Source organism: Monomorium pharaonis, chromosome 4 (genome assembly GCF_013373865.1).
Source record: "Monomorium pharaonis isolate MP-MQ-018 chromosome 4, ASM1337386v2, whole genome shotgun sequence".
Taxonomy (NCBI): domain Eukaryota; kingdom Metazoa; phylum Arthropoda; class Insecta; order Hymenoptera; family Formicidae; genus Monomorium; species Monomorium pharaonis.
Window position 1 is genome coordinate 15,964,473 of NC_050470.1, and position 23,528 is coordinate 15,988,000.

At 31.8% G+C, this 23,528-nt stretch overlaps 2 protein-coding genes and 1 long non-coding RNA gene across 10 annotated transcripts in view; all 3 read left to right on the top strand.

Annotated features, from left to right (window-relative positions):
* On the top strand, positions 1-23,084 carry LOC118645165. Its single transcript, XR_004962967.1, has 2 exons — positions 1-11,267; positions 22,920-23,084. It is a non-coding gene; the product is annotated as an uncharacterized LOC118645165 (long non-coding RNA).
* Positions 1-23,528, top strand: part of LOC105836048 (protein sprint) — a 330,029-nt gene that overhangs the window by 29,048 nt on the left and 277,453 nt on the right. The gene's annotated exons all lie outside the window — the stretch shown is intronic.
* Positions 19,590-21,350, top strand: LOC105835836. 2 transcript variants are annotated; one of them, XM_036285721.1, is made up of 6 exons: positions 19,590-19,907; positions 20,038-20,199; positions 20,308-20,349; positions 20,497-20,723; positions 20,859-21,008; positions 21,100-21,350. In XM_036285721.1, the coding sequence occupies exons 2-5, from the start codon at positions 20,124-20,126 to the stop codon at positions 20,916-20,918; spliced, it is 405 nt and encodes a 134-aa protein (XP_036141614.1). In that variant the 5' UTR covers positions 19,590-19,907; positions 20,038-20,123; the 3' UTR covers positions 20,919-21,008; positions 21,100-21,350. The 2 variants fall into 2 exon arrangements, with proteins under 2 accessions (XP_036141614.1, XP_012534884.2); XM_012679430.3 differs by having other exon boundaries at positions 19,590-20,199.

Genomic DNA, 23,528 nt, shown 5'->3' on the forward strand with positions numbered 1-23,528 from the left:
AAAATTTTAGGTAATTATTTACAATTGGTACTTTTCCGAATTTTGAAATTTTTTCATAACTTTCTTGGTAAACTTTGTTGTGACTCCGACAACGATAATCAATCGGGGGAGCCCAAAAAATATGTAACCTACTAATTTTTTTGCCATTTTTTCGAAATAATTTGGTAATTATTTACATTAGCAATTCTTCACCGATTTTGATGACCTTCAAATATGTTGTCAAGGCCATCATTCTGAACAACTTTTCCCTATACATGTTACCGCCGCTCGGTATTAGTTTTTGAGTTATACACAAAAAATTATTAAAACAAAAGTTTAATAAATACCATATATATGTTATGGTCAAATCCCGTGGCGCGGACGTTCCTAAAATTGACTGGTCATCTCGTTTAGCGTGGAAAGTCGCAAACCTCCCCTGCCCATGCGTTCTTTGCTGTACCAGACTGGGGTAGAAGTCGCTACAATCGTTTGTTTCCACATTGTTCTGCCGGTAGGACTGCTTTAAACAGAAGCGCCTATTTTTTTCGAAGAAGAGCGAGGGATAGTACGCGACGAACAAAATCATAACATTGTCTATGACCGAAGACCCCCCTTGCCCCCCCTCTCATATGTGTGTCGTCATACGAATACGTTGAACATACGAAAATTATTTCGAAAAAATAGCAAAAAAAATTAGTAGGTTATATATTTTTCGGGCTCCCCCGATTGATTATCGTTGTCGGAGTCACAACAAAGCTGTTTACCAAGAAAGTTATAAAAAAATATCAAAATTCGGAAAAGTACCAATTGTAAATAATTACCAAATTTTAATTGTATTTTTTTTATAGATTTTACATATTTTACATATTTCCTAAGATGTTTCTTAATTTAAAAAAAAGTTATTCTACCTCACTTGAATTTACTGGCTCAGCTAAGAAAATCTGACAGGCATATAAAAGCAAACAGAAATAAGATTACTGATAGGTATAATATAAACTCTTACATCTATTTTAAATTGATGTATATAAAGTAATGATATGTAACGTCCTTGTTGGTCATGAAATATATTAAAGTCATCTACTTTTATTATTTCTTTTAATATTGCGTAATATCTATTTTCGCATTCACAATTGTAATTCTCACAGGTTTTTGCTAAAAACCCTTGTAAAAGAAAATATAGATCCAAAATTTTTTTCATTATTTATATAATGTGAAACAAAAGATGATATTGTTTGCAAATCTTTTGAATAGCTTTCAGCAACATACAATAATCCATCTTTCAGAAGCCTGTAAAAGATTTGAATTTTCTCGTATATCATATCAGAAACTTGCAAACTGTGGACTATAAGTTCTTGGCCATTAATATGATTTACGTAAGAACCTACGACTAAACAATAATTATTAATTTTATCACATATTTTTAAGTACTTTCTCTTCTTACGGAGGCAGAAATCTTTAATTGTGCTTTCTGGTAAAGATTGTAATTTCTTTGATGCGCACAGATATATCAAATGAAGTTTAGAAACCTGAGTGTCAACATATTTTGTACCGGTGTAACGAACCACGTTACTAGTGGCTGACAACGATCGCGCGGCCCGGCCGACCATCCGCCGGGCCGAATATCGGGCAAGCGTGCCCATGATAAGAACTCCACACCATCGTGATGACGCGCATCTCGGGGGGGGGGGGGGCATACAGCCTCTCTCCTCTCGAGCTAGCATCCCGATCTGCGTCACCGAGAGGAGGCCAAGAACCGCCGAAGATTTCCGAACGGCTGCCGGGGACCATATATAAGGTTGCCCGGCAGCCGTAGAGTTCACTTCTCGTTATCCTGTCCGACTCGTTCCAATGAGAAGCCTGAAACCTTACGAGCCAGAAAAACGGTGGAGTGTTCTCCGTCATCGCCAAGAGTTCTCGGCTTAGCTCGATTCTTTTCCTTCCTCGCTAGCAAACCACGGGGGTAGAGCGTACTCTGTCTCCGCCGAGAGCTCTCGGCAGCTAGCTAAAATCGTCACCGACGACATCCTCACGGCCCGGTAACCGACACGGAGTGTTCTCCGTCTCCCCTCAAGCGTTCTCGGGGCCGACGCCGTTCCCTGAAGACTCACCACGCTTCACGGGATTGACGAGGCAATTCGGGGAAACATCGGAAACGCGAGACATACGTGTTCTCACCGCGCGCCCGCCGGTCACCAAACATCCAAGACCGAGCGTAACGTCCCGCGCCGCACACCCGCCGACCATCGAACTCGAGCGCGAGACGCGTACCGCCCCCCGCACCGCGCACCGCAGTCATCTCACCGGGCCGAACAGCTGATCGGCTAGCGATCACGCGCCCCGTCACTGATCATTGTAAATACCGCTGTACATAACGCGCAACCAGATTTTGTAAGATTCGTCATCCGCTGTACATATTCGCGAACTGTATATAATAGAAATTAAGTAATAAAATTGTACCGATCAACAATCGCCACGTTTTGCTATCTCTGAACCCTTTTTCGCCCTAGCCCTTTTCCCGACGAGCTAAAAAGTCCGCATGAAAAACGGTCGTTACACCATGAATCGTTACACCATGAATATTCTGCAAAATTTGACCATTCAAATCTTCAAGAGGGAAACATGTATATGCCCATAATGGGTTAATTCGCGTACACATCTGCCAAATGAAGAAGAAAATGTATGTTAATTGAACAAAACTCAATGCCATATAGCTGCTCAAAGTCTTGTACAAATTGCTTAGAAATTCTTTTGCTGTGTCAATCATTTCATTAGATATACTTGAGGCATTTAAATAAGACAACGCTATCACAAGTTTTAAGTAATGTTTAAAATATTCTATTCGCAAAAATTGCTTTAGAATAGGTATTGAATAATAGATAAACCATGTTTTCAGTTCCGAAACTTTTCAAAATGCCATCTCTTCGAGACTTCTAATCATTCGATGAACAAATTGTGGAGGGTGTAAACTAAGCAATAACTCATCAACTGCTGGCAAAAGTGGCCTAATAGAAAATAGATATTCACTATATTTAGAATCAAAGTGCAAAGTTATAAGCTTTTTAAAAGTACCAGACAAAATGTGCATCAGATCAATACCCATGCCTTTTACAAAATTTGGCACAATAAGTCTTAAAGCAGTTTGACTTTTCACACTAAATGCAACTTCACCTGTTCTGAGAGCTTCTCTTGCATGGCTATTCATACTTTCAAGAGTTCTTTCATTAAAATGCTCTGCATATCTATAACAAAACTTATGTGATCCATCAGAAAAATATACAGTTTCGCCAGTAAATTCGCATACTGGACATCCATATTTTTTATTAAAAGATTTTATTTTAATAAATGTGGATTTAGCTGGTAGATCGCAAGTACCTAACAATAATTTTTCTTTAATATTTACTGGTTTTCTTCTATGAGGAATCTGCACATTAAAATCATCAGTATAAATTTTACGAAAATCTTCAACATAAGAATAAAGAAAACTATTTGGATCTGGTTTATCGATCAAACCATAGACCAGCTAAAACAACATTCTCACGTATGTGTCTTACTTTATATGGAAGTGGATTTATAATAAGATAAAGAGGCCAAATACTGAATGTCTTCGATTTTAATACAGGCACCCCATCACTATTCCACAGAAAAGAAATATTAGAATTAGAAAGGAAGCCCCTAACTTCTTCTTGACAAAGTAAACCATCAATTTATTATCGTCTTCTATATTATCAATCGACATTTTTTTTCTTGTAAATATTGTAAATATTCTCTATATTGTAGACTCTCATATTTACCTGCCGCTCCAAAATTTGTTTTAATTGTACTATAATGTTTAACTTTATAAAATAAGATCTTCTGTTACTTTCTTGACACTCCGAGCGTACATCATAATTTTGATTTAAAACTGACATACAATTTGAGCAATAATAAATTTTAGTTACAGGAGCATTTGAAAATAAAAGATATTGACGAAAACGATATAAACTTAATTTCTTCAATCCTTGAGCAATACAATGCAAATGTAATACATACAATAAGTCAGCAACACATGATCCTGTTAAATTATAAAATCATATTTAAAATCAGTGTTAGAATCAAAGCCATACTTTCAGTAACAGTTATTGATGCACCATTGTAGAGAGGATGATTATTATCATTTTCATCATTTCGAATTTCATCATCGAATATATTATCCTGCAAATCTTCAAGTGGATCTTCAAGAGAGTTGTTATCAACTTCACCTTCTTCATCCTGGTCTGAACTGTCGGAAACAATATTCTGATCGCTTGTTTTACTGTTAACATCTTCGTGTTCACATTCATTTCTTTGATTTCTTGAACTATTTTCTTTATACTCATTTTGAGATTCATCACTTTCAGAGAATCCAATTTCTGATAACAAATAAATGTGATAAAATACAATTGATTTCTATATAACGCAAGGGATACTTCATACACATTATACAAAAATAATTTTATATGTTGGGATTAATGTTTGAGAGGAAACGAACGATACCTTTTCTTGTAATTTTAAATGTATAATTATGAAACAATAGATTCGTGGTCCGCGACTTATAATGTTTTGTCCCCGACTCGCTTGCTCGCTCGCTCACTGCTGCGCACGCCACTCTTATTGCCGCGCCACACACACATACACACACAAACTCGCTAGCTTTCTCTATCTTCTTACCGACCGATTTATCCGATTTATCATCTCCACACTCGGCCATTCTATGGTGACATTCGTCCCGAATGTCTGAAGGTTGCTGGTCCCTTGAAAGATCCTCTTCTTGTTCGTTTAAGTCTTCACTGGCGTGATCGCTATCGTAGTCTAGTCAAAGTTTGGTAGAATCTGCTGCTGTAGATGTCTCGGTTGGACCCTCATGTTCTCCCACTTTACGTACTACGTAACGATCATTACATAAAGCGCGGATTATTTGGTAAGGTCCTAGATATTGGTGAGATAACTTGAGGCCTGGTCCTCGTTGTGTCCAACGAATTGCTACTAGATCATCTTCTTTATATCTAGTTGCTTTCTTTCGTTTACGATCGTATTTTTTCTGACTTCCTCGTTGGATTGTTTGAAGGTTCTCATGCGCGAGTTCTCGAAGATCATTCCTTTCTTTGTCAAGTTCGTGACACAATACTTCCGAAAGTATTTCAGTAAGTTTAGGGTCATCTTTTAGATGTGGACACACGCCAAATAGCAGTCTAAAAGGTGTAGTTTCCGTAGATCGACTTGCTGTAGAATTAATGCATTGTTGAGCTCGTGTCAAGTATTTAAACCATTCGTGTGGCTTAGGCGCAGCCAATTTAGTTAGCAGAGGAATAACTGTTCGATTTAGCCTTTCAACTTGGTCGTTAGATCTCGGGATGCCCGTAGTTATTAAATGTCTCTGAATGCTTTCTTGTTCACAATAATCCCCAAACTCATGAGAAGTAAAGGCACTTCCGCGGTCTGAAATAATGCGACGGGGGTTAGCAAAAATAGCCGCTTGTTTCTGCAAATGTCCAATTACTTCATTGGCATTAGTTGTCTTGGTGGGATATAGCCAGACAAACGTGAATGCGTCGATGACTGCTAGTGAATGTCGATATTTCTTCTGGGTTGTCGGTAAAGAGCCCATATGATCCACATGGTATGTATCTAGTGGCAGGCTGCCTTTTTCTATTAAGTTCAAGAATCCTTGCTTATCTTGCTTCTTTTCTGCCAGGATGCAAGATATACAGTTTCGTATAATTTTTTAAATTTTCTGTCGCATGTTAGTCATCCAGTAATCTTGTTTTACTTGTATTTGTTAGCAAGGCTTGTGTTTTGGCAATTGAGAAGTGTCCTTTTTCACGAGCAATCCTGATAACTTGAGATTGCATCTTAATTGGAATTACTAATCGTGGGTATCAATCTATTTCTTTAAATAATAGATTGCCTTGCGACGAATAGTCTTTGGTTTTGCCTTGTTCAATCAACTTAACAATTCGTCGAATCTCTATGTCTTCGGCCTGCGCTTTTCGTAGTCTTGCTAATGACCCCTTGTTGTATTCTTTGACATTTAGAGAGGCCGGAAGCGGATGACGACTCAAGGCATCCACATGAGTCATATTTTTTCCAGAACGGTGCTCAATTAAATAATTTTTCTAACAACAAAATCTAGCGGGTACAGAGAGATTCGCACATAGAGATTCTTCTTGTTGATAGTAAGAGCGAATGCCTGACAATCAGTACGATTGTAAAAGGAATTCCGAGCAAGTATAGCGAGCGAAACTTCGAGAGTGCCTTGACGACGGCCAAAACCTTCAGTTCATAACTAGGATATTTTTCTTTGCGAGTAGTCTTGCCGCTTGCGTAGTACACCGGATGCCACTTTTGGTCAATTGGATCTTGCTGCAACAAAATGGCTCCATAGCCCTATTTCAATGCGTCGGTCTGTAGTTCGGTTTTCGCTTTTACTCTATACAAACTTAAAACGGGCTTTTCGCTTAACAGCGTTTTCAATTGCACAAATGTATTTCTCTCACCTTCGCCAAAACGAAATTCTACATAAGATCTTAACAGGTTAGTTAGTGGACGAGCGATACACGCATAATTTTGAATAAATTTGTGAAAATAACTGATTCATCCGACATATTTTTAATTGATTCATGTTTGTGGGTTCAGAAAAGCATCTAACTGCTTCTGTTTTACGATCGGACGGTCGGATAGTACCATTCGCAACCACATGTCCTAGAAATTCGACTTCCGTTTGCAAAAATACGCATTTTTTCTAATTTATAACTCTGTCGCACTAGCAACTTGGAGTGCACACTCAAGCTTATCTATTCTGCTTTTTACATCGTTTGCTGGGACGATCGAGTCGTCTATGTATACGAGGACTACGCCTTTTTTAATGAGATCCTTGAAGACCGTATTTATATATTTTTGAAATATATAAATGGTTGAATTACATAATCCAAACGGCGCACGCAAAAATTCATACATTCCGTCGGGAATTATGAATACTGTATATTTTCGGCTAGACTCTTCCACGGGCACATGGAAAAATCCATTTTTTAGATCTAAGGTACTAAATATCCCAGCACCTTGAAACGCATCTAACTGGTCTTTAGATCAACGGAACAGGGTAACGGTCTCTTACAATTTTGCGATTAAGATTTCTATAATCAACGCAAACTCTAACTCCATCTCTTTTCTTAACGAGGACTATCGGACTCGCATATTCAGAGATAGATGCACTATTTCATCTTTGATCCATTTGTTCGTTAACCAACTTTCTTTCAGATGCCGACAAACGCCTCGCCCTCTGAGAGACGGGTTTATCGTCTTTAACTACAATGGATATTTTGAGATACACTTTCTTAGGAATGTAATCCGATATTAACTTCGTTATCTATTCTTTATGCTCTCGATTTGCTAATGCAAAGAAATCTGATTAAGTATCATCCAGTGCTTGTATATTTAGTACCTCAGGGATCTCTTCAATTATTGGGCTGATACGCACTTTGCCACCTTTGATATTCAATTCCACGTTTCTGATGAAATCGTTCCCGAGCAACAAATCATGTAATGCTGAATTATCTGGAATTAAATAAACGTGGATAGTATAAGTGTAATCATCGACCTTTAACGTAGTCTTAACGGAACCTAACGTTTCATTATCCTTAGCACCAACGCCGCGGAAAACAATAGAATTCTGGTTCGGCGGAGGTAGATCTAACTTGCGATATTTTGCTTTGTTCAAAAGACTTATGTCACTGCCCATATCTAAAAGCGTACATAGCTTCGTATTACCTAATATAACCTCTTTGTTACAATGTTAGTTTATCGATAACAATTTCGCGCAGCTGCTTTTTACAATTTCGTTTTTTGCGGTTTCGCTTTTTGTAGTCTTACTTTTCCTTGGGCATTTTGATGTCACGTGCCCTTGCTCGACACATTTGAAGCATTTCACGCCTTCTGACTTTGATGGACACTCAGCTCCCACATGAAAATGCTCATCATAATTAAACCAACGTGGCGGCTTTTGACGATCTTTTCCTCGATGACTTCCCTCGGATCTCTGATGACTCTCCGTCGTTTTTAGGTTGACATTTCCCTTTCCTTGTTTATTTGAACTGTTGCTTACTCTATCGCTCAATGAGATTTTTTCGAAAACCTACAACAAGGTATCTATACTATCGAACGACTGTATGCGTGCCTGATCACGCAAATGTATATCAGGAATGCCCTCTATCACGTATTCCAGAATTTTGTTATCTGGCACGAAGATCTTATTTCTTAGAATAATTTTGTCATAAGCGTATTCGCGAATAGACTCGGTTTTATTCCATTTCCGCTTTTCGAATTTTTCGCGCAACGCTAATTTACTCTGATGAAATTGAAATTGAAATGAATTTCGCCTTAGTTCTTTTAAAAGTTCATCAAAGCTCAATTTGATATGTTCCGGTTTAGAATTGAACCATTCGTTAGCTCTATCTTTAAGTCGCATACATACTACAATTTTTGTCGTATTATCATCTAAACGATAAGCTTCTTTCAATAATTTAACCTGTCTTTCCCACGTCTCGTAATTATTGGGTGTACCGTTAAAAGCTCTGATTGTGAGTAATTCCGCAATACTTGCTACGTTGTTCCTCTAAGTGTATGTGGTCTCTCGAATACCGTCATTTGTCCTCACAGGTTGGTTGTCATGTGATAATCCTTGCGTTCCTGCAGTAGCGTCTCTCTCCGCCTGCTTACCCTCTCGAAGATTCGACGATCGCTTGTGACCGGTTTCTCCAATATGGCCTCGGGTCCTTTCTTGCGTAGCAACGCCGCTATATGTTTGAGTAGAATCTAAATTTCTTTTTTAGCCAGGCTAACTCCTTTTCGGTGAGCTCTTTCTTTTTTCGGTACAATTCAGCCTCTTTCTGAATTGCAATTGGGTTCGCACAACTCGTCAACGCTCGCCGCGCCAGCAACATCTCCTGTTGCCACGTCCTCGGTTTTCGACTGTTCGTCGGTGCTCTTTCCTCGCGACACCATCTTTCACTCTGTAGTATCGGGATGCGCAGTTTGCAAACGAAGTAACAGTTCTGCCTTCGTTCCTGCTGTAGACAGCTTTCTCTTTTTTAGCAGATCCCTTAGTTCCACGACGCCAAACTCACTTAATGGCTTCATCTCCATCTTAACATGACACTTGCTATCGCGAGGTTAGGAGATTCGTTTGCTTCTTTTCGAAATGTTTTTTCACTCGCGTTGTTTGCCGTAAGCCCGAACGAGCCCCTAATTGTTGGGATTAATGTTTGAGAGGAAACTAACGATACGTCTTCTTGTAGTTTTAATCATATAATTATCAAACAATAGATTCGTGGTCCGCGACTTACAATGTTTCGTCCCCGACTGACTCGCTCGCTGCTGCGCACGCCGCACTTACCGCCGCGCGCCCCACACACACACACACACGCACGCACGCACGCACGCACGCACGCACGCACGCACGCACGCACGCACGCACGCACGCACGCACGCACGCACGCACGCACGCACGCACGCACGCACGCACGCACGCACGCACACATACACTGTACCGCTTTCAAACTCCTCACAATCATCAAACAACACATCTCAGATATTCGACAATCCACTAAAAATTTTATCAGTCAGTGTTTAATGCAATTTACATAGTAATCCAATGTAATATCACCAGAGCAAACCTCATCAGTCTCTTATCCATCATCATCTTCACATTCCATTATAAATTATAACCAATCATTTGGATCCACTTTCAATTTGAATGAATCAAATATAATTTATCATAAAAATGATCAAAGATTATATCATGTTTTTTAATATATGTTTAAATTTTATGATAAGATTATGTTCTAAAAATTATATTCTAAATGTTATGTTTTAAATATGATAAATTAAATAAAAAATAAATTTATAATAAAAAAATATTTTGTCAACATAACTACTTATTTATCTAGTCCGCTTTATAAAAATGAGATGTTATCATTGTATTGTTGCCATTTTTCCGCGATGCTGGTTGATTGGTTCTTTTGCTGCACTTACTTCGTGTTGCGAAAGTAACTGGCACTGTGATTGAATTTTGACAACTGTCAAATTTGTATAGATAGTTATCTATACAATTATCGTTGTAGTTTATTTTTAAAAAGTAAAAAATAAAAAGTCAAATAGCGTGCGCAAAGCGCGCGTCTGTGGTGTATAGTATTCTATAAAACCACTATGTAATTCTGTTAACACACATAATAATTCTTTTTTTTTTCGGGAAGGAGAAAGGGGTAAAAATGCAGTTGCGTTTACTATTTTTATTTACGTGTTTGTTGAATAAAATTATTATATTTGTAAACTATACTAATTGTACACAATTGTCGAGTACAATTATATTGGCTCGGAAAATTCTTATTATTTTATTATTATTTCTTTCTTATAAATGTAGTAATTTTCATTTTAACAGCATATGAGTAAAAATATACGCAAGACTATATTTTTGGGTTTTTCTCCTTTCCAAAAAATGAAAGAATAATTAATGTGTTAACAAAATTGAACATAGAGAGCATTTAGTAATTTGCACGGCCAATAGCACACGGAGCATATTGAGCATATGTATCATAAAATTCTGGACTAGAAAGTAGCATTTTAAGCACTTACAAATGCTCTAAAATCGTACTTCTTCAAAAAGCAATTCCTAGAGCACTAGTTTTCTTAATAAATGCTCCAAATGCTACGCTCACTAATTGAGCATTTATATGACATAGATTTTTGCCTCGGGTATATACAACGTTTCGATCTTAAGATTAGGTCCTTTTCAAGTACAAATATTCAAAGAATTCAAATTATAAAAAATTCAGGAAAGCGTACAAATTCATAAGTTCGTATCAGCAAAATCATTGCGTTTCCTTCGTTATAAGCATTTGATGTAATGCATGCGGCAGTTTTTTGAGCCGTAATGTTCGTCGGACATAAATGATAATTAGATGTTAAATACGCGTCTATACACTAACGCAGTCGAATTTGAACAGCTATAAAAACCTATTAATTTAATTTTGTATTTACCTTGTTTTTCTTAAAAAAAATTCTTAATCACGTAATTTTTTAGGCTTTAAGGCTGCCTAACTCCTTAAGCGATATAATTAGTATAATCTTCTTTTGCAAGTTGTATAGATTAAACAATAATGAGAATTATTAATATTAAATTATTTTGCTTGTTTGTAACTTCTTAAAATTGTTTTATTCATATTTTTCTCAAAATGCGGTATAAAGTGTAGAATCTTCGTGAGTAATTATTCAGTTTAGTGGAGGCAACTTCGATGACCTTGACCTTGACATATGTTATCAAGGTCACCCTCCTGAGTGACCTTCGAAAGATTTTAGCCGTTGCTCGTGATTCGTTAAAAAGTTATTAACAAAAAAAGTTTTATAAATACGACACATAATTATTCAGTATAGGAGTACATCACATGATTTTGCGACTTTCCATGCGTAGAGAAATCCATCCTTCCCTCCTTATAGAGCGAAATGACGTCCACGCCTGTACTTTACCAGAAGGGTTTGCGACTTTAGATTTAAAATTATGGCCAAATAGCAAATTCAAAATGTTTGAGTTAGATTAGGAAAAAATACGGGGAGTGGGTGCAGGAGGAGGGGGGGAGCCTCTCCCCCGTCTACACGTTCTCTGCACCACATTTTGCAGTATAGGAGAGTATGAAATATTCATATACAATAATAATTTTATTTATTCGTGATATTCTTCAATAGGATACATTGAAGCCATAATTTCAATAAATTTATTAATTTGTTCGGAATAATTATATTTGCGTTTAAAAATAAATTCAGCTATATAATACATATAGTGTTCTTTTCGGGTGCCATATTGTGGTATTCTAGCTCGAATATCCCGCCACAGACGTTCAATATTTTGAGTATGTATTGAGATATTTGAGATTGATGTATACATATATACTACAATTCTATCTATATGGTCAGATAAAGTCACAAACCCATAGTACAGTACAAGTAAGAAATTTATAATTCTTAAGTCCTCAGGTAGAACACAAAAGTCATAATGATATCATTAAGATGTCATTATGACTTTATTTATCTTTTAAAAGTCATTGATAATAAGTGAAATAAAGATGACTTAAAAATGAAAAGACATTATGAACTTATATTATGAATAAAAGCGTTTTTAAATTTCTAAAATATTGATTATGTATAATAGTAAATTGTTAGAATGTTATAAATAATAGAATATATATACAATTATATATGATAATAAGAATTTGATTTCATTGTGACTAAATATTAAGATTTCGATATATTTCTAACTACTTGAACATGGTACCTCTAGATGTCACTAAAATAATAATTTTTTCCGCCAATCATCTCCCGCGTATTAATGTGTAATAGCAGAGTTGCTGTACGGAGGTGTGATCTAGTATGAATAATTTTCTAGCACGAATAAAAGTTTTACACTTTCACTATATATATATATGTATATATACATATATATGTATATACTTAGTGATTGATAAGCATCATTTGCAGCGTGATATCATACCATATGATAACAATAAAAAGGTAAGTTAAAAACATGTAAATTGTTTACAAAGTATGTAACGGTAGTAACTAACCTAAGAATTAGTCACCAAAAAATTAACATTTTGTGTGTAAATTTCTTCACATACAATATAGATATATACATGTAATAAATATTTTCTTTTCAAAAATTAATCCATTTATCGATTATTCATAAGGATCAAAAGTATTTTTTTTCCAAGACAATATAATTAATTTTTTTTTATTGTAAAATTTACACTTATTTTTTAAATATGTTTTCTATCTAAACATTATATACATTACAAAAGTTTAATTAAATGTTGAATATTTTTAGACAAAAAGAACCGATTAACTTCTATTGCATACATGCATATGTCAATATTTTTAATATTAAGCCTAAATTCCTTCCGTATTTAACACCTAATATTTACAGACATCGTTTTCATACAAGCGAAAAGTACCATTAAAATATAGAATTAGTGTTATAAAACGGATCATATTGAATCAATTTAAAGCTACAGCTGAGAGTTCTGTCGAATTTAATAGTATTAATGATAATAATATTCAAAGGCATGAAAAAAATATTAATTTTGATGATACAAGTGTGGACCCTTTTCTTCAGAGGCAGATCACTTTACAAGAAAGTGGCAATTATGTTCATGAAGACTCAAATCCTTTTTCAGATTGTAATTCTTGTAATTCTCTTACAATTAGTAGTACAAATCATAGTACAATTCAAAACAATGATACTATACATTATGACATACATAATGAGTTAAATATTGAAAATTATAATCAAAATGATACGAATCAAACATAAAATTTAAAAAATGATGAAGAAAAAAACAAGTATTTATTAAATGCATTAAAAGAATTTTGTCTGCAAGGAATAAAAAAAAAAGGAAATGCATTATTAGCTTTGTTAAGATCATTATTTCCATTTCTATCTAAGAATTATAAGACTCTGTTGCATACTCCGAGAAAAACTTTTGTTAGTGACGTCGGTGATGGTCCGTTTGGTGGAGGAATTGAAAAAAAAATTGGAATTAAAAAAAAATATTCAACAATTACTTTCGGATGAATATATCCAGCAACATCGTGAAATAGTGATAGACATCAATATAGATGGCATCCCTTTGAGTAAAAGTTCTGAGAAACATTTTTGGCCCATTCTTGAAAAATTTCGATATTTAAAATATCCTTTTCTAATTGCTGTTTATTTGGGTTCTGGAAAACCTAATAACAAATATTTGAAGGAGTTTGTTATCGAAGTAGCAAATTTAAAAGAAAATGGAATTCAATGGAGCAATGGTATTAAATATAAATTTAGAATTTATAATTTTGTACTGAATGCCGAAGCCCGTTCGTTTGTTAAACAATGCGTTTCATATAATGGTTTCTGAGTTTCTGAGAGAAAGGTTCTGAGTTTAGAATATTTATTTTATATGATAGCATTTATGTTTTAAAGGACCATGTACATATTAATATCTATCAGTGTTTCCTTCTTGTCCATTGTGCAATTTATATCTTGTGTAGACCGGATCTTTTTTAAGAAATGAACAGAGTTGCTGATTACATATTAAGAGAATTTGTAAACCTATCAGTTCATTCATTCGGACATGAGTTTGTGGTTTACAATGTCCACTCATTAATTCATCTAGCTGAAGAATGTAATAATAGAGATACTTTGGATTTATGGAGTGTATTTTATTACGAAAATTTTTTGGGCATTATAAAAAATCAATTGCGTAGCATTTATCGACCATTGTAACAGTTAGTTAACAGAGACATGGAATTGCAAGGTGCACTAATAAAATGTTTTTGTGAAAATTTTAACGTAAAATTGAAAAAACCATTCAATGGTTATCATTTGGAGATTGAAGGTCAACAATATACCACTGTTGTTATTAAAGACTTTACGCTAAGAACAAATAAAGCAGATCGATACTTTCGAACCATGAACCCAGGTAGCAAGATGACGTCAATTTAACGTCATTTTTTGGTCATTGTCTGATGACTGCGTCATGAAATAACGTCTAATGCCGTGAAAAATGACGTACTTTTGTCTCATCTTCGTGACGTCATTTATTGACATCGCCAGTACGAAAATATTGACGTTGCCGGGATGAGATCCTAAGGCTGCGTTTCGATATTCACTGTCAGTACTGAAATTCTACAGTGTATGTGACGTAAACTATAGATTTTCAGTACTGGCAGTGAATATCGAAACGCAGCCTATGTAGCAAGGTGACGTCAGTTTAACGTCATTTTCTGATGACTGCGACGGTATAAAATGACGTCTAAATGTCGTAAAAATTACGTACTTTTGTCTCATCTTCGTGACGTCATTTATTGACGTCGCCAGTACAAAAATAATGACGTCGCCGGAATGAGATAAAAGTACGTCAAATTAAAACTTGAACATTGTACTAATAAATTAAAATATCAAATCTTTTACAGCCGGCATCGCTTGAACTTGTAACGAACTTAAATTAATCCTCCCTCCTACCAACTTTGTATACTCATACATATAAACAAAGCTTACTACAGATTCAATGATGTCAGCTGTAAAAGATTCGATATTTTCAATTTTAAAAGTTCAAGCTTTAATTTAAGTCCTCTTTAAAGGTTCTCGTACATCGGGTTCGTGAGCTCCGAATTTTCAAAAATGGTCTAAAACGCATTTTTGGAAAGATTAAATCCCATTTTTCTCAAACGTCTTTTTGACGTGATAGAGTACTTCTACTTGTGAATTTAGAATCAGCATACAAAATTACGTAGCAAAACACTGTCGAACTTCAAACATCAAAACCATGCAGACTTTTGTGTTATTTGTAGATCTGGGAAAAATTTAGAAAACAAAAAATATATATATATATATAAAACAATTTTATAATTTATTACAACTCCGATCGCAACATATTTTAAATCTTATATCTAAAATATCGCTATATTTATATAAATGTTACATAAGATACAAAACTTTTATTTTAATTCCATATACACACAGAATTAGATGAAAATAAAAATTAGAATAATTAGATACACAAATTAATTTCATACATACAGAATTAGAATATTATGGGGTAACTTTGGCCCATCAGGGTAACTTTAATCCAGAGCCGAAAAAATGCTTATTTTTTCATATATGAAAAATATGTATAGTATTTATAAAAGAATAGTACATTCTGTGTATTCGATAATATTTAATTACGGTGAAACTATGTAAAATATGAATATTAAAAATAAGATACTTAATTAAGTATCGAATGGATTAATGGAAATGAAATCCAACAATTTTTTAATTTCTTATAATATTGAAATATTATACATTTTGCCGTTATTAAATTTATTGGCCAAATTTCATTTTCATCTGAAATTGCCTAGCAAATAAAAATATTTAATTTTTTAGAATCAAAGGGACATTTATATAATGACTTGTAACCTACAAATTTATTACCGATAATAAAGAATTTATTATTTATTTGGGTAATATTTAAAATTTTTACTACAATATTTCCCTCCAGCATGCAGTAACAATCAGCATTTGAATGTATTAAAAAAACTACGTCATGAAAACTTAATTTCTTATATTGTCTACAATGCATATGTGAAATTGATGCATGTAACGGGCTTAAATTGTGATGGTATTTTCGTTCTACTTGCGAATTACATCTGATTTTGTTATGTAACAAACTATTATTTTCTATTAAACGCCTGCAAATCTGCTGTAATGGATTAGTAGGACTTTTAATATATTTTTTTTATTTTCCAAGATAATTTTCGAAGGGAAATGTAGAAAATTTGTCTAAAGGTCCAAAAATATTGACATCGTCAGCTAAATGATTTAATAAGTGAACGTTATAAATTAAAAATTGTTTACCGTAAATTTTTTCAGAGTGTTGAATAAATATTATTAAAAGTTTTTTAGTATATTTTGAAGAAAATTTTGATATGTGTTTATCAGAAACTAATATAGATATTCCTACATGAAAAAGTAAAAAATGTTCATAAATTGCTGTATCGACATTATCTTTAAGAACAATTGATCCTAAATACAGCAGAAAAATTCTAAATTCGGTTCCCCTCCAACGAGCTAAATCTTCAAGTTCCCGTTTTCTATTAATTTCTGAAGGAATATGAACTCGTAAATGTGTCGATATTTGTTTAAAAAAATAAGTATTTAGTTTAACTAACAATGGCTGACCATTAATCCATGTATTTAATAGTTTGCGCATAATACCTAAACATACATTATGTAAATAATCTATAGGAAAACATTTTATAAGATCTATTGATAATTTAGTTAACGGAGAAATGCCTAAATGATAACTGTTTGCAAACGAAAAGAGGAATCTGTTCTTTCAATATCTTTAATATTTGGAAAAATTATACGTCTATTTATATATTCGCCATAGTATTTTTATCACATGCCAAATATCCTGTATGTGATTTCATGCACTTTAGATATGCCCGTGAGGGAGCATCACACACAAAATTGTGTAAAATAACTTTATATTTCTTTACATTAACTTCAAAGCCATTTTGTTCCACAAATTCTACTTCATTTAAAAAATCTTCTAAAAACGTATGTAAAGGATTAGGTTTCGAAGTACCACAAAATATTCCAATTGGAAATGGATTATTGTAAAAATGTTTTGCTAAACATAAAATCGGCCATAATTGTGTGTTACTACTACGGAAAAGTGGTAAATGTTTATTTGTAATTGAATACTTCACAACAAGATAAATCATGTTCACTTAAAACTTTTTTTAAACTAGTTAATAAGCCAAAATGATAATATCTCCATTATTCAATTTCTTCGATTTTATAACCAAAGGAGTATTTAACAAAGTTTTACTGCTTAATGGCAATTCCGGATGAAAAGGCTGTAACAAATGTAGCAGTTCTAAAATACGAATATGAGACACATTTCCATTTATGGCCCACTCTCGTAATTTAAAAATTAAATTTGTATCAGAAAATAAAAAATCATCATCGCTATTATTAGTGTGGTTATTATCATTTTCACTATGTAAAGATAATATTTGTCATTACAATTAGAAATTTCAATTAATTGAGTATCTTTATTAACATTAAATAAGTTACTAGTATTATTTACTGTATTAGAGTTGTTATAAGAACATTGAAGAGTAGAATCAATATTAGATGACTATCACTACAAACTATGTTGACATCAATAGTGTCATTTATTTTGTACACATTAGTATTCTGAACAGACATATTATTGACTTCTTCTTTGGTTTTTTCATTTATTATTGGTAATTGCAAGAAGCATGTCATTTACTCTTGACACCACTCTCCTACGTGTCTGAAGTATTTCTACATACGGATTCTTTTTATAAATTAATTCCTGTTTATTCTTAGACATATTAATGTCAATTATATAGACATATTAAAATATTAATCTCAGGAAACCTATTTCTTAGGCGTTTAGAAATGTATCATATTCGTAATGCCACAATATAAAACGCGTTTGAATATCTAACAACTTAAATATTATTTATTTGGATGTGATATTCACAGCACGTTGTTACTTATTACTATTAGAAATAGAAGCAATAGCAAATTATTAACGTAAAATATTTTGCTACAATATAAAACGCGTTTGAATATCTAACAACTTAAACATTTTTTGTGATACTCACAGCGCATTGTTACTATTAGAAATAAAAGCAATGACAAATCATTAGTGGCGACAAATCTTTCCACAATATAAAACGCGTTTGAATATCTAACAACTTAAACATTATTTTTTTGGACGTGATATTCACAGCACATTGTTGCTTATTACTATTAGAAATAGATGCAATGACAAATCATTAGTGATGATTAATCTTGCTTTGAATATTCTTGAAACGTTGTGGTGCATGCTTTAGCCATACCTTTACAATATTCTCAACGTCGCGGTCAGTTGTGCCTGCATAGCAGCTTTTCACAGCATCTTCAATAAATTAATTAAAAATTAATAAAAAATAAACATAACATTAAATTAGATAAATAAAATGTTATTTTTTTAAATCTAATAGAAGATAATAAGTATAAAGTTCTTTGTACAATAATGTAGTAACAAAAGTTCACTTATAAGCAGAATCTAATTGTCAATATTTTTATTATTTACTTTGTTTGATATAACGTAATAAATTAGCATTGTTTAGTCATTAAGTATACATTTTTAAATAAATAATATTAAATTTTTTAAATGTTACTCTTAACATATATTTGACATTGCTGTTTGATGATGACTTTTCATTATTGAATAATTTTTTATCGTAGACACATATATCAAAAGCACAAAAAGCTAGCATTAAAGCTGAAGAAAATAGTGCTATTAATTCAGCTGTTGGAGAAACAGATTTAGATCAGCCTCGGAAAAAATCTGCAAGATTTGAGAATCCCTGATTCTGATAATGGCTTTGATGTAAATTTGAAAGAACCAGAAAGCCAAAAACATTTTAGTAGTGATGAAGAAATTCCTATAGCAGAAAACATTAAAACCAAAGTGAAAGGTCTTTTAAATTATAAAAAACGTCAATCTTCACAAGATGGTATGTTTCGTAGTAATAATTTTTAAAATTTTGTATATAACTGTTTATAATTGTTATGTAAATTTTAAAATCCACAATTTCTGTTTATTTAAATAATATAAAAATTTAAGATATAAAAGTTAAAACACTTTTTAAAATGTTAAGAAAGTTTATTTCTTTTATTATATAAATTTTTGTCCGTAATTGTTTATATTTGTATTGATTAAAAAATATTTTAAAAACTAATTTTTTTAGATTTTAACATTAATATTAAGAATTGTAAGATTTCTAAATCTAAAATTTTTTATCTGAAATTTCTGAAAGAAACTTTAAACAATATTAGAGATATTTTTTCAAATATTTATATAAATTTAAAAGCATAAGTTTTTAAAACTATAAAATACGATTGAATATTCAAGTTAAAATATTATTAAATAATCTTATTTTATTTAAAAGAAATTTGATAATTTTTATTTATTTTAGAACACAAAGAAACATTTAGAATATAAAACTAATGTAATAATTCTAGATATTTCAATTATTTTATTTTTTTTTTGTATTTTATTAGTTATGTTAAGTGTTGAAAGTTTTATATGCTTTTCATCTAAAACTTTTTTATTATCTTTTTTTCTACAGTTATGGAAATACGTATTGCTTCTAAAGTTCCTAAGACATATTCTAATCTATCTAATACGTTATATAATTAATTAATTTTTTATCTTTAAAATTAGTTTTAAATGCACTGTCTGAAAATGAAGTTCTACTTCAAACTATTTCTGCAATTTATGTTTCGTCTACAAAACCTGCTTTTAGAACCTACTCTAACTGTTAGTACACTTATAATAATATTATTTGTGTTATATACTTTAATTTTATAGTTAATATGCATGATAAAAAGTTATTGTGTGTAATATATTTTGTCTTATCAAATAGTATTATTATTATTTATTGTTACAGCATCTAAAAATTTAATTTTACTGAATGCATCATTACCTCTTGAAAATAAGTTAGCATCGAATGAAACGTTATCTTCTGTAAATGAAATGATTTCTATTAATGATACCTGTAAAATCAAAAACATTGCTTTATCTTCGAAAACTGTTAAGCCTGATTATAAATGTAATGTTATTTTTCATTTTTAAACTGTAACATTTTTTATTAATTTTATATTAATTTCATTGTTATATGCCTGATTAAATTGAAATTTTATTTTAAATTATTTTTCAGCTTCCTTACCATCTTTAATAAAAAACGTTCGTATGCAATCAGGTAAATTATATCGCTTCTATATTTATTTAATTTTATTTAAAATTCATAATAATTTAATATGCTTGCACGCAAAAGTATCTTATTTATACTCTTACAGTTTTTTCGTTTTTATGTAACTTACATATTAATATTGAAAATTACTTTTAGATTTCCATGTTACTGCTATTCTTAAAACTCTAGTGGACAGACAAGAAGAAACAAATGGTAAAATAGATAACGTAATTTTGATGCTTAATAGAATATATCGCAAATTAGTCCCAGAGGAGGAAAAAGTTAGAAGGCCGAAAAATCTTCCTACCCTTCCCTTGAGTGACAAAGACGTATTTTCAGAAATGCAAACATTCTTGATATCTGAAGACAACTTTTATCCTATAGTAAATATTAACAAAGATATAAATTTCTTTATGAATTACATTATTTAAATTTTTTTACGTTTGTCGTTGATGATAAAAAAAGCTTTATTAACTGTAATTAATGATAACATTAACTTAAATTTTCCTTCCTTTCAGGTAGATTATATTGTTAAATTAATGAAGGCTGACGGCCAAACTGATTATTACCAAAATTAATATCAAATTCTTTAGCTCGAATGATCAGTTACTCGGGATCAGGTTATAAATTAAAATTTGAAAACACAAAACTTCATGAAACAATTTCCTGTAAGTTAAAATTTGCGCAAAGTTAATTTCTAAGCTTTATTTGTTATATAAACAATGTACAAACTTTGTTTTATTTTATTTATTAATTTAGGTGCTGTTTTGAATGCATTCCCACAAAGCAATTTAACCAAAATGGATAAGAAAATATCACGATGGTTATATACTAGCAATCAGCGAAAACTTAGTGTTTAAGTTAATGTTGAGCTCATTTATTACTTGCTAAGATAAAAATATCTAAGTATTTAAAATAACATAAAAAGGTAAAGTTTTTTTGTTTTATTTCAAGATCTTATTTAGGGCTGATTGTTCCAACTTTTTGGTAAATTTATATATTAGATAAATGTGTCTGTCTTTATTTATTTAAGAAAAAATAAAGATAGACACATGCTTACCTAATGATTAAGTTTACCGAGAAGTTGGAACAATATTGGTCCTTAAAGGTTTAAAACTTTTTGTTATTAATAAAAAATTAAAAATTTTTTATAAAGACCTACTTTTTGTGATACTATTTTATACACTTAATGCGATATTATTTTGTAATACGTAATTTGTGATACTTTTATTTGCAATACATAATGATACTTATGTAATAATATGTTTTAATATGAGAAAAAATATTATAATAAAGACAAAGTACAATTTTTAAGATGCAATATATGTAAGCCAATTAATTGTGTGCTTTAATTCTATTCCTATTTGACAAATAATTTATATGATTTCATATCATAGAACTTATATAATGGAAGAGGAATAATGTATATCGTCCATATGCCGAAACTATGTCCAACATCTGTGCGACAAGGATAGATAGAACATAACTTGACATGAAATGAGACAGAACTAGTTTTCTGTCTTATTTCATAACTTTTCCTCATAATGCGCATGAGCGGCCGTATTTGTAGATATGAGACAGAACTAGTTTTCTGTCTCACTTCTTGGACACTTGTACGGGTTCTTTTCCCCTTCCATTAGTATAAGTTCTATGTTTCATATATAAAGCATAAAAAGCTGCATTCAAGTTTAATTTGCATTTGTTAAAAGATTTCTTTACTGAGATTCGTTTATATTCTTAAATCTAAAAAAATAGTTCTATCTCAGCAAAGAAAACTTTTAACAAACTTTGCAAAATAAATGTTGAATGTAACTAATCATGGTAACTTCAAAATAACATCAAGAAAAATATGCAATGATTATAAAGCTCACTTTTTAATCATAATTTTATCATTTTTTTGTCATGTTGATATTATTTAATATAATCGTGATTGAATATTGTTAAAAAAGTTTTTTAAAAATCATTGTCATATCAAAAATCTATCACAAAATTATTTAAAAAAGTGTATTAAATGACATCATTATCATTTTTCTATAGATGACTTTTACATGATATCATTTTGACTTTATTATGATTATGTGTTCTACCTGGGTCTTTATTATTGATGTAGAAAGAATTAAATTGCACAATCACCGTTATCTATCTTAATTTCCAAGATATATATATTTTATATCATTTAATAATATATGAAATTTAGTAATATATGAAATGCATGTTTGCTAATCCATATGCAAAGTGTGATGCAGAGAACGTGTGGGCGGGGGAGGGGCTTCCTTGTATTTTTTCCTAATGTAACCCAAACATTTTTAATTCACTGTTTGACCACAATTTTAAATCTGAAGTCGCAAACCCTTGTGGTAAAGTACAGGCGTGGACGTTATTTCGCTCTATAAGCAGGGGGGGGATGGATCTCGCTACGCGTGGAAAGTCGCAAAATTATGTGATGTACTCCTATACTGAATAATTATGTGTCGTATTTATGAAACTTCTTTTGTTAATAACTTTTTAACGAATCACGAGCGACGGCTAAAATCTTTCGAAGGTCACTCAGAAGAGTGACCTTAATAACACATGTCAAGGTCAAGGTTATCGGAGCTGAATAATTATTTTTGGATATGTTGAAATACAAGCAAAAATAAGAGACATGTATTTTTTAAGTGCATTCTCGCACGTCAAAGGGAGTTAAAGGGAAACACCCTCTTTAAAAAATCACTTAATTTCTTTTGAAACAAATATCATCAAAATTATAAGAGATAGAAAAAAATACAAATTGAATGCCTACCTTTTAATATTAAAAAAATTTAATTTAAAAAATGTTTCATACCCCACTTAAAAACTTTTTTCAAAACATTATTGAAAAGTATTCTTACAACCAGTTAATTTTTATTTAGAAATTTTTAAATAAAAAAGTATGTCTCTTATTTTTATCTTTATTTTAATATCCAAAGCTTTTGAAATCGAAGGACACTTGATTATGTTCTCTTGTGAAAATAAATCATAGATATATAGTCTGTTTTATCACAACATAATTTTAATTCAAATAAAGTGTCTATAAAAAAATGTTTAATTACACAATGTTTAATTACACAATTGACATAATTTATTAGTCTATTTTATAATCAATTCTTCCACTATAAGATCATGTCTGAATTCTACAAATACTATTATGCTAATCTTGAAGCGAAATT

What these genes read in the sequence shown, in the direction of transcription:
- LOC105835836 (XM_012679430.3), top strand. Translation starts at nt 20,124, where the DNA reads ATGATTTCTATTAATGATACCTGTAAAATCAAAAACATTGCTTTATCT. An exon ending in AAACGTTCGTATGCAATCAG is followed by an intron (nt 20,350 to 20,496) that starts GTAAATTATATC and finishes AATTACTTTTAG; the next exon opens with ATTTCCATGTTACTGCTATT. An exon ending in AAGACAACTTTTATCCTATA is followed by an intron (nt 20,724 to 20,858) that starts GTAAATATTAAC and finishes CCTTCCTTTCAG; the next exon opens with GTAGATTATATTGTTAAATT.